Raw genomic sequence first — 12,204 nt, 5'->3', positions numbered from 1 at the left:
TTTCCCTAATAAAGTGGCCTGTTATTAGGTACACTTGAAAATGGCGGTGTACCTAATGGCAATGATTTTTCCCTAATGAACTGGCCTGTTATTAGGTACACGTGAAAATGGCGGTGTACCTAATGGAGTGTCCAAGTGACGTCACAGATCAAACAGCCGGAGCGACTCGCGATATGCCGACCGGGGTCATATGAGGGGAGTTTCTTCATCTTTCCCAAAGCCGTGGAAGAACCGAGAGAAATGAGAGCTAGGGTTAGGGTGAGAGCTAGGGTTAGAGCTAGGGTTAGGGTTAGAGCTAGGGTTAGGGTTAGAGCTAGGGTTAGGGTTAGAGCTAGGGTTAGGGTTAGGGTTAGAGCTAGGGTTAGCTCTAGGGTTAACCCTAGCTCCAGCTCTAACCCTAACCCTAACCCTAGCTCTAACCCTAACCGTAGCTGTAACCCTAACCCTAGCTCCAAATCTAACCCTAGCTCTAACCCTAACCCTAGCTCTAACCCTAACCCTAGCTCTAACCCTAACCTCTAACCCTAGCTCTAACCCTAACCTCTAACCCTAGCTCTAACCATAACCCTTACCCTAGCTCTAACCCTAACCCTAGCTCTAACCCTAGCTCTAACCCTAACCGTAGCTGTAACCCTAACCCTAGCTCCAGGTCTAACCCTAGCTCTAACCCTAGCTCTAGCTCTAGCTCTAACCCTAACCCTAGCTCTAACCCTAACACTAGCTCTAACCCTAATCCTAGCTCTAACCCTAACCCTAGTCTAACCCTAACCCTAACCCTTGCTCTAACCCTAACCCTAGCTCTAACCCTAACCCTAACCCTAGCTCTAGCTCTAACCCTAACCCTAGTCTAACCCTAACCCTAGCTCTAACTCTAACCCTAGCTCTAACCCTAACCCTAACCCTAACCCTAACCCTAACCCTAGCTCTAGCTCTAGCTCTAACCCTTACCCTAACCCTAACCCTAACCCTAGCTCTAACTCTAACCCCAATCCCAACTCTAACCCTAACCCTAGCTCTAACCCTTACCCTAGCTCTAACCCTAACCCTAGCCCCAGCTCTAACCCTAACACTAGCTCTAAACCTAACCCTAAGCTTTAGGGAGGTGTATGGTTATATGGGGCAGTACACGAGCAACTGTGTTGCAAATTTTCTATAATAAAATGTCTAGGCTCCACTGAGATTCGAACCCGTGTTGCTGGGGTGAGAGCCCAGAGCACTAACCACTATACTATGAAGCCTCGCTCACACTGCTTGGAATAAATATGGTTTTATCGAGTAGCTCACAAGCGAATGGTCAACCTTTTTTGCCCCACGGACCGGTTACGTGTCAGAAATATTTTCGCGGACCGGCCTTTATATGAATAAATAATACATTTATGATAAATATATAAATACGATGAAATAAAATGATACGACTATTTCTTTCTTTAAGTAGGGTTTTTTTGAGTTTTTCCTTGCTCTCTTGGGAGCTTAAGATCAGGGGATGCTTTGAGAATAATTGTCAATGATATATATATATGCATATATATGTGTCTTTGGTGACATTAGGTACTGTAAATCCCTGCCGTTTACAAGCTTCTACCCAGCGAAAGCATTTCTCTCGGTTCTTCCACGGCTTTGGGAAAGATGAAGAAAACTCCCCTCATATGACCCCGGTCGGCATATCGCGAGTCGCTCCGGCTGTTCGCTCCGGTTGAACGAATCTTTTGAGTGAACTGATTCCAAAGATTCAGTTCACTTAAAAGAACTGGAATGCACATCACTAAATAGCGCACGTCTCTGTTCCAGCCAAATGTCATCTGTGTCACGTCCTCTTGTGTACTGACCCCGCCTCTTGCCGGAAGCCAAAGGGGTGGGGGCGTGGGTGGTGGGCTAAGGCCGATTAGTTCTATTTGCGCAGCTTGTGTGCTTTCTGAGAGGTGGACACTTTGCACGAGCTGCTCCACATTGCATATTTTTTTCCCCATGATTAAAATGCCAAGATGAAAAGCTTTCTAAGCTTTTATTCTGAAATTTTGATATTCACTTAAAGTGCACATAGTACATGCAGTCCTCACAAGTATGATAATTCAACTCAATGACAGTCTTACTAGTATTTTATTTTATTTTTTACATTAAGTGCTTTTTCTGGCAACTTCAGGGTCAGCATTTGAGCATCTTGTGCTGTTTTGTGTGCATAACAGTGCTGCCAAGTTTATTTTTGCATTTGCTTTTGTTTGGACAGTGTTGAAATGCAAAGTAGCAAGTGTGCTAACATTAGTTTTTTGTTCCCGAGGATTTCAAACCGCATTGAATTTATCACTTCAGTATTTTGCATTAAAAAAAATCCTATTTTATTTTGTATGATTGGTATTGACAAAGAATTCTTATTGTTGTAGATATAATATGTTGACGGAGCTAAAAAAAAAAAAAAAAAAGTTGCCTATGATGAACCGCAATCTCGCACCGCTAACCACATGTTTATGTATGGAGCAGCAGGTGGCAAAAATGTGAAACCATAAGTGGACGCATGCCCTCATGAAATGGAACATTGCTCTCTACCACATGTTCTTCCTTTGCTAGCTTATTTACATTAATGTTACTTCAGCTAACAAACGTTCACATCAACATTGTATATGATCACAAAATGCATATGGTGGTAGTCTGTCCAAATGAGACATCCTGCTGTTTTGGCGTCTTTAACAGTCGCTGCAGGAACCCACAAGCCTCCAACTGGGGGAGCAAAAACCTCCTGATACATTTTTTTTTTCTTTTTTTACTAGCAGGTCAACGTTAAGATATTAAAGTAGTGGAAACATCTGTTACAGAAGTGCAATGTTATGTAAAATGTACGTACGATAACAGCCGAACTTTCTTGTTTCTGTTTCTCTCTCACTGATAGCTTGCTTTTTTAAAAATTATTTTCTATTATTTTATGGCATGACAACTGTTTTAAAAGGTTATTGATGATCTAAAACACCGGTGTCAAACTCAAGGCCTGGGGGCCCAGATACGGCCCACCACATCATTTTATGCGTCCCGCGAAGACAAATTGTGCATCAAATTCGTGTCATTACTAGAATTGCAAACACTTTTAATAATATATATTTTTTTAAATATTTGACCAGTTTTTACTCATCTGATTTGAAAACGAGTTTTTTGTCAGTTTGTTTTGTAGCTTTTACTGTATATAATATGACGTGCTCATACATTTATTTGGGTTGACAGTCATAATGGCCCTCCGAAAGAAGCTATGACTACAATGCGGCCCGCGAAAAAAACGAGTTTGACACCCCTGACTTACATGAAGAATGAGAACTTTTATTTATGGAGCACTACTTAGATTTTAAAAGCTAAATTTCATTAAGTGAACTTTATAGCTACCAGGTTGAGCATGTTTATTCGTTATCACTATTTTTTGTTGTTTAGTACAAACCCTTGCTTCAGGCCCCTGGGATTAACCTGCAAACAAATGCTCCTCAAATAAAGTCATTGATTAATCAATGACTTTGCTAATTTAAACATGTATATGTACTTATATATGTACACACATACATATTAACATATGTAAACATGTACAGTATGCATGTGGGTATTAATAAAAAAATGAATAGAGTGGTAAATGATCAATAAGACTGACTATGCATATTTGAATGGACGAGTATTGAGGCTAATTTGATATTAAATCCACTTTGACTAACACTTTCCACACTTACCAAGTCACATGACCAGATTGTGTTTGTGTGTGTATGCACATACGTGTGCATGCGTGTTATGTTTACCTGATGGCCATTGTGAGAACTCAGCAGCTGTAAAACATTTTAGTGCCAATACCCCGCTGCACAGCGCCCTGCTGCTCACACTTCACCACAGAGGCCAGCTAATGGCAACGTCATCATTCCTGTAACATGCTAAGCTAGGATAGGCTCTTGCATCTAGTATGAAGTCACAAGCTGCATCAGCTCAATTTGACTGATGTTGTATGTGTGAAGACGTTTTTGGTTGGTGTGTGTCAATGTGTCTGTTTTTGCATGTTCATGTGCGTGTGAGCAAACTTAACCTGAATCTCCAGCATGAAGGCCCTGCAAAAGTTTCAGGACTTCTGAAACCCAGGAAACGAAAAACAGGTGTCAGCAAGTTGATGTTCTGGTTAGAGCGAAATGTAAATGAGCAGAATAAACAAGGTGCTTGGTTTATTCAAACAGATGTCAAAGAGAACATCTGCCAACATGGAATGCTTAAATGAGGACTTCTCAACTACAGTGAGCACTCAACATTTTGCAAATGCCCCACAACTGACTGTTGTCAGCGCCCGACATTCCATTTCAATATATTGTACATGGATTTATTTGTACTCTTTAAAGTCATGTTTGTGATTTGCTGGTGAGCACGCAGAAAAGTAACTTTGGAAATGCATTAAGGCAATTATTATTCCCCTTTATACTCTCTTGTAAAAACTTAAGGGGGGGGGGGGAAAAAAAAAAGGAAAAAATATTTTTATCTCTCAGAAACATGATTAGCAAAAACTAACACTAGATTGGATTCAGCACCCCCAAAAAATGTTTTGTTGAAAAACAACAAAAATCACGTTGACCTGTGGCAAAAACTATACAGAGGCATTTTATTTTACACTGGCGCGTGCGTGTGTGTGTAGATACAAATCTGGAGTTTTTTTTTTATTTGTTTTGTAAAACCAGTAGCACATACTACACAATAAGTGTTTGAAATGTGGTGTGTGTGGCTTGGCACATAACTTTACATGGGGGGAAAAAAAAAGACAGGGGCAGATGTTGCTTTCAATATCTTTTATTTATCATTTCCTTTTCAAGCACATTTCCCGCTACATGTGAACATTTCCAATAAGGAAAAGGTCGAGTGAGGTCAAAGTGCTGACAAATGGGAGGTAAACCCTTCAAATTGTCATCGCAGTTACCGCGGTGACAAAAAACTCTTTCCAAACATAAAGTGTGACATATTTATGTCCACCAGCATTCATTCACGCACACATACACAAACCTTCCACTGAAAAAAATACAACTCTTGAGAAATTTCTCATGGCATAAGACCACCGACCATCCGCCACCACCGCCGAGCGAGCTAAACGAAACTTTTTGTGGGCGCCACCTGCACAGAGTAAGCACAACGGAAGTGGCAAAATTTAACACTGACAAGTTTACAGCAGAAAGGAGCTCTGAAAAACTTAACAAAAAGGCACTTCACCCTCACGATTTTTTTTTTTTCATTTATCCCTGACAGCCGACTGACAGGTAGACACCTTCAGTCATCAGAGGCAACTAGCGTAAACAATTACAGGCCACAGTTTCTTCCCCTAAGTTTTCTTGGCATTTAAATTGCCAAAAGCTTGCAATGAAGCATAAAGACCTGACCGCAAACGCAAGCATAACAAGGCGTCATCACTCAGTGAGCGCCAACTAAACCAAGTGTGAAAACCACAAGGCTTTTCTCACAAAGCCAAGATGGCTGCCTGAGCAACAGGAGCAAACATCAAGTCTCTCCTAACGAAAGTGTTATCCTCCAAAAAGACAGAGCCCCCTATGTTAGCTTGAGGGCACTCAAAATGGATTCACCCCCAAAAATTAAAGTCGAAAAAAAAAAAAAGAAAAAAGTATCAAATGGGGAGGGGATAAATGCCCGAGCAACCGCTTGTTAGCTGATTCACATTCTTCATAGGCTAAATGGGACTGAGATCCTTCAGGGGGTGCAGGAGTGAAAGGATGGCTGGGAGGGGACAAAAAATGAAAAGAAAAAAAAGAAAACTATAAAAAATAAACTCCAATCACCCATCAGAATTTTTCTGAACAGCGACTGCACTGGCACAGCTTCATTTCCGAACAGAAAAGACAAGCCGCCTCTTCTGTGCGCAGCATAATTTAATTCAAACAACTCAAATTTAAAAGCGAACTCAAAAAACAACACACTTTTTGGTCCCGAGTGGCAGTGGGCAGCATGTTGCTGGTGTGTTAAAAACACTAGTCAAGGAGCATGCTAGCCAGCTGGGGGCATAGGGGGTCACCCTCAACTCCAGATAAGGGTTGCTGACGGTTATCTGGTGCAAACATGTGCAGAGGCGGCAGCGCACTCGTAAAGGCAAGCGGTTCTCGGAAAAGGCCGAGGCCCGCGTTTGGGACATTGGTGTTGGGGGCTGCTCAAAATGGGTGTGTGGGTGGTTGGGGGGCAACTTGCACAACAGGCCAACAAACTGCAGTCGCCAACGCTGCTTCACAAAGCTAAGAATAATAACGTGACGTCATCAAGCACACATGGTATCTTTACCCTATGACCACACATGGGGGGGGGGGGTTCAGTGACGGTGGCTGCGGCGGCTGCTCCCAACCCCTATGGAGACAGTGTGGGGATAATTATAGAAGGGGGCTCGGGTTGCAGGGTGAGTGTGATGGAATCGCCACGTGCGTCTGCTTTTAAGGAAGGCCAAGCTACAAGACTGACTGGACTGGCCTTGGGGTCCGACAGCCGGCTCGTAAGGCCGTGACACGAATGACAGACAAAAATCCACCTGTGGGCTTGCACGATTGGCCGTTTCGATGGCTCTCCTTCAAGGCGAAGATAGGCTGGCCTGGAGGTGGCTCGCCTCGCCCACAAGCATGTCCTTTCGTTTGGGAACACATGACTATTTCTTGACTAAGATCAACTCTTTCTGAACACATTGGAAAATAAATTGCTTTTCTTTTACGTTACAGGCACTTTGTTTTTGTTGCCTTAGTGCACACCGTGAGCAAGTCCAACGTTAAATTAAAAGAAAATGGACTCAGAAGCAATAACCCAATCTTTTTTTTTCTTTTTTTGGGCAACAACTTACTACACTTACCCTTAGATAGCAATTTTTTTTTTAAACATTTTCCACCTTTTTGTAATCCCAGAAAGGAAGAGGAAAAAAAATTGTAAGGCTTCATTGTCAAACAGCCCTTAATTGCCTTTAAAGTAACCTTTTAAGGGGTGGTAGGCATCCACTAAGACAGAAAATTTGAACACTTAAAATTTCTCATAGACTCATCGGAAGAGAACAAAACAAAAACCAAAAAAAAAAAAAAAAAAAAAAAAAGAAAAAAAAAAAAGGCCTCGTTCAGAAAATGTGGTGACCTTCTGTTGTCTCAGTTCCCTGGCAGCTCTTCCTCAAACCCCCGGCCCGGGCCCGCCCGGCAGTCAGTTGCACGGCAGCCACGTGGGAATGTTCTGGTTGGCCACGTAGTAGTTGCTGAAGTTGTGGTCGCGTACGTACGGCGCCGGCTGGTAGTAGCAGGTGACGCAGGAGGCGTCGGGTATGGCGTTCTGCTCGGCGAGCACGCGGAACGCCATGAGTGAGATGAGGTGCAGAGTCTGGCGCCGTTCGTGGCCCATGAGGCAGACGGTGCTTTCGTTGACCACACGGCGCAGGATCATGAGGTAATCGTACTTGCTGGACTCCTCGCCCACAAAGTGGCTGTGAAGGTATGCCTCCACCTTGCGCTGCTGCTCGCCGATGTCGGGGAAGTCGATGAAGAAGCGCGAGCACATGTAGCGCTCTAGGCCCTTGAACTCTTCTTCGCTGGCGGGCCGAAAGTCGCGCACCAGAAGGTTGCAGTACTTGAGCAGCCCGCCGCCACGGATTTCCTCAGGCCGCTTGGTGGCGATGAGCTTGTCACGCAGGTGGCCCAGCGCCTCGTCAAAGTCGCCATACACACTCTCACCGCTCACCCCTGGGTGGTGCTCGGGGGACATGGACACGGTGGCATCGCGGGCTGCGTAGAAGGCCAACACCGAATCCAGGACAATCTGGAAGGAGTCGACGCTGAACTCGAACTGGCGGCGAATGCGGTCGACAAACTTGAGCTCGACGTTGCGGCCGTTGTTGTTGGACAAGGAGATGAGGCTCCAGCGGTCTTGCTCTGTGTTGACCTTGACCAGCTTTTGCACATAGGCCTCCTTCAGAGTCGCTGGCGTGATCTTCTCCTTGTTGACGCCCTCGGGCAGAAAGTCCAGCAGTGTGCCCAGCACCACGTCGCGGATGAGCCGGAACTCCGACTCGTGCGGCAAGTCCACCCTGAAGATGACGTCCAGGTCCTTGTAGCTCCAGCCCAGGTCGCGCACTAGCACGTGGCTGGCCGTGGAGCCGTTCAGACGCACGTCTTTCACACGGACGCCGCTCAGTGCCAGGCTGGAGCGCACTCGAGCCACGATGTCCTTCAGACTCACCTCCAGCGTGGGGAAGTTGCCGCGGCCATGGACCGGCACCACCTCGCTCAAGACCTCATCCAGGCGACTCACTTGCTCCCACGATAGAGCAGCACTTGTTGACCCTTTGGCAGCCATGTTCTCACCTTTATTTTAGCTGAGGATGAAGGGGAAAACATGACAGTCACCTGATAGCAGCTTTAGAATAATTTGAGATTTTTCAGTAGAATTACTGTTCCATTTCATTTGGACTTTTTTTTTTTTTTTTTTTCCCCTCTCTCAATCGAGTGTGAATGGTTGTCCGTCTCTGTGTGCCATTCCATTGGCTGGCAACCAATTCAAGGTGTTCCCCACCAAGTGCCCGAATTCAGCTGGGATAGGCTCCAGCACACCCGCGACCCCCGTGGGGACAAAGCGGTACAAAAGTTGGATGGATAGCCTAGTTTTTATTTTTCCAAAAATAAAAAAAATCTCAGCAACATTGAAGCATATAACTGCGACGTTTGTTTTAAGTTTGGTTGGCCTGCAGTGACCGATTGTATGGTAAAAAATGTGTTGGCTTTTTTTTTGTTGGCTACAGGCCTACAAGTTTGAGATGTAATGGCAAAATAAGAGACCCCGAACTCTAAATGTTGTCTGCATATTTTAATTATTCTTTTGTCCATTAAACTCTATAGAAATTTGCATCTCTATTAAATGTTCAATTTAACTTTAAATGTTGGTCGTGCTTCTTTAGAACGAACCACTGCATATCTGAACCCAGTTACAATTATGTACGGTGTACCTAATGAAATTCTCTGAGTGTCACTCAGCAGCCATTTTCTTGGCACGTCAATCAACAAGGAAAAAAAAAAGAAAGCTTTCGGGCGAGTCTAAATTAATCTCAAGCGTGGGTTTGGCAATGTTTGATTTCACTCGTGTGGGACAGTATCACACACAGTGCGTGAGGCTTCCAGAACAGCTCACGCGCTCGCTCCATTATGCCACTTTTCCAGAGACTTCCTTAAAAACACACGTGCACGCGCACAACCGCATCCAAAATTAACCGGCCGGGCGACAGTGAAAATAAATGACAATTTAAATCGTAAAAAACTAGTCACCCGCTCAAAAAAAGTGTTTTAACATTTAATCGATTTAAGTCAACCAGGTGGGTCTCGGCTTAGCTAGTTATTTAGATTGTGAACGAGTTAGTTGGCAAGTTAAGTCGCCCATATGGCGACACTTGGCACCGGACATTGACACAGCTGTTTAACATCAGTCCACAAGACCACGGAATGAAACGTTACATTCGGGTTACGCGCTCCAAACATACATTTATAATCCCGAGTCGTTTTGTTGCAATTTAGCCCGAATTAATGTAAGTAAAGACAAGAGATGGGCGAAATACGTACGTTTCCAAACGAGTTCCACGGAGTCATTCGGAGTGTGTGTTGAGGTGTAAAAAGTGGCCCAAGATGTTACATTTCCTTCATACACACGCAGAAGCCAGCATTAGTCCACGCAGACTGGAACACAGACACGCGACGAGACCAAAAAAGTTCGCTCTTATAAGCGTCCTCCCAGCGGTCGGCAGTGGAGCTTATTTATACAACCGTGGCACGACAGCGCGAAGATAAACATCCGCAGTCCCAGAGTCCCACGTTGTCCTCTTTCATTTTTATTCTTCCATTTGTTATTTTTCTATCGTAGGAGTTCAAATTAATTAAAAAATAACAAGAATAAGTTATTGTATTAAATAATTTATTTATATAATTTATTCAAACGGGACTTTAGCGCTCAGTTCGTTTGTATCAATGCGCCGTATGAGCCCGCTGATTGGCCATCTGTGTTTTGTGTTGCCAGGTGACCGGAGCAGAGGATCCAAATTTACGCTCGAGTTGGCGTCTTCTCAAATTCATATAATTTATTATTATTATTATTATTATTATTACAGAGTCGTTTATTGAGAATAGCGAGGAGATATTCCCCAAAAATTATCCGTTGAATTTGCACAGAAGCTTCAAGAATTTGGTTTGCACAATTCAGTTTCATTAGTGCGGTACGTTGGTCCACTGGTTAAATAGTACGTCTCTCAGTGCAAATATTGCGGGGTCGATCCCAACTTTCCTGAGAACTTTATCAAAAGAATATAGATTCTACTTGAGTCAGGATGTAATATTAAGGTTTTAAACAGAGTCAAGATTTGATCACTGGTGAGAGTTTCAAATTGTGCTTAAAAGTTTCAAATTATGATTTCAAAACAGGGTCAGAGATTTTACTTTATAAATTACTGTAATTTAAAATTAGGATGAGTGTTTCAAATTAAGATTTCAAAACAGGGTTAGGCTTTCAATTTAGGATTCCAGGGTGGGTCAGGCTTTCATATCAGTGTTACGGTTTGAAACTGGTCTCATTAGGATTTCGGGATTAGGATTGCAAATTAAAGATTCAAACCAGGAGAAAGGTTTTCAACAAGGGCTGGATGTAGAAATAAGGCTTTCAAGACAGGATCAGGGTTTTGTTAATTTTATTCATTTCTTTTTTAAATATCCACCTGGTAATCATATGATAAATTGATAACAGGCTGAACAAGATTGAAAAAAAAGTGTACTTGAGTTAGTGGTTGTGACTGAAAATATTTGGCCACTTCTTTGCTGTGAAAATGAATGTTCTGACAGCCATCATTCATGTTATCATCGTGGCTTGGTGTGGAGAAGATATGCAAGTAACTACAAAATATGTTGTTGTGTAATGAGTACGTCAATAAGAGTCACACTGAAAGAACATCCTCCTCTTCGTAACGGTAACATGAAACTAGCAATGAGTGTGTGTGTGTGTGTGTGTGTGTGTGTGTGTGTGTGTGTGTGCGTGTGTGTGCGTGTGTGTGCGTGTGTGCATGTGTGTGTGTGGTACCAAAGAGGGGCTTCTACATCACTTGTGAGTCAGCGAAAGAGGAAGCTACCAAGGAGAATGGGAAATCCCTGCGGTGAAGGTTGCTTGTGATGTCTTTAATGTCGCGCAGATGCAATAAAATACTCAGAGGCCATTGCGTTCACCTGAAACTAAATGCAAAAGACATTTAGTTGACATTAGGTTTCAAAGCCCATTTTTTTTAGAAGCCTCATAGTGTTTTCCCTTCAATTTTGACAGATTATGCCATTTACCAGCATTAAAAATACCCCAAATATAAGTTTCATCCTAAAATTTGAAGACTTTTCCTAAATGGGCCCATACCACACAAAAAATGTTTTTTTAAAATGACGTTCTTTAACACAAGTGTTACAAAGTTTGTGTACAGTGGAGCCTATATACACATATACATGAATACGATTTTAAATATTCGAGGAGGGAAATCAAAACAAGGAGAAAAACAACAAAAGATAATACATACGGAACCAAAGGCTGTTTTTTCAAGTTTAAGGGAAACAGGACGTTAAAATGTTTCATAGTTCTTAAAAGACCTGTTGTTCATTTGATAGACATTTATGAGGATCAGTTTGTTTTGGGTCAAAATTGACCTGGAACATACCATGGTAAATTAAAAAAATGTGATAAAACATTGCCAACACATTTCATGAAGATTTTAACATAGTCACAGGTTGAATCTGGAACAGGTTAATTTGAATTTACATTATTTCCAATAGGATTATTGAATTAGAAATGTGAAATGAAAGGTCACTTTTTTGTTGCTTTTCTGTTTGTTCCGATTGAGCAGAACCAACCTCCATTAACACGTTAAACAGTACACACAAACGCACACACACGTCCACATGCAAACACAAAGTAATCCATTAATGATTCCACTGCGATCTTATCTGTTCTCAGTGACTAAGTCAGGCCCACGAACAGCTCACAACTTCCTCTAACATCACTTCCTTTGTGTTCATCTTTATTCTCCCTAGTCCTCCATGCTCATGACAACATAGTGCATTAAGCAACTTGAAGAAAACACAAAGTATACAATCATCAACATCATAATTATTTGGGTGCATGTGGTTAGCGCATGAGTTGATAAACATCCTTGCAAAATTTCTTGTTGCTATTCAAAAAATGCTT

General features: G+C 42.7%; 1 protein-coding gene across 1 annotated transcript; it reads right to left on the bottom strand.

Annotated features, from left to right (window-relative positions):
- Positions 1 to 4,767: 4,767 nt before the first annotated feature.
- Positions 4,768 to 9,740, bottom strand: tent5c (terminal nucleotidyltransferase 5C). The gene is made up of 2 exons (XM_037240167.1): positions 9,561 to 9,740; positions 4,768 to 8,326 (listed from the first exon to the last, which is right to left on the bottom strand). Exon 2 carries the CDS (start codon positions 8,305 to 8,307, stop codon positions 7,162 to 7,164), a length of 1,146 nt encoding a protein of 381 aa, XP_037096062.1. The 5' UTR covers positions 8,308 to 8,326; positions 9,561 to 9,740; the 3' UTR covers positions 4,768 to 7,161.
- Between the last annotated feature and the right edge of the window lie 2,464 nt (positions 9,741 to 12,204).

The sequence above is a fragment of the Syngnathus acus genome, chromosome 21, assembly GCF_901709675.1.
Source record: "Syngnathus acus chromosome 21, fSynAcu1.2, whole genome shotgun sequence".
Taxonomy (NCBI): domain Eukaryota; kingdom Metazoa; phylum Chordata; class Actinopteri; order Syngnathiformes; family Syngnathidae; genus Syngnathus; species Syngnathus acus.
Note: the sequence above shows the minus strand (reverse complement) of the source record. Positions and strands in the feature narration are given on the sequence as shown.

What these genes read in the sequence shown, in the direction of transcription:
- tent5c (XM_037240167.1), bottom strand. Translation starts at nt 8,307, where the DNA reads ATGGCTGCCAAAGGGTCAACAAGTGCTGCTCTATCGTGGGAGCAAGTG.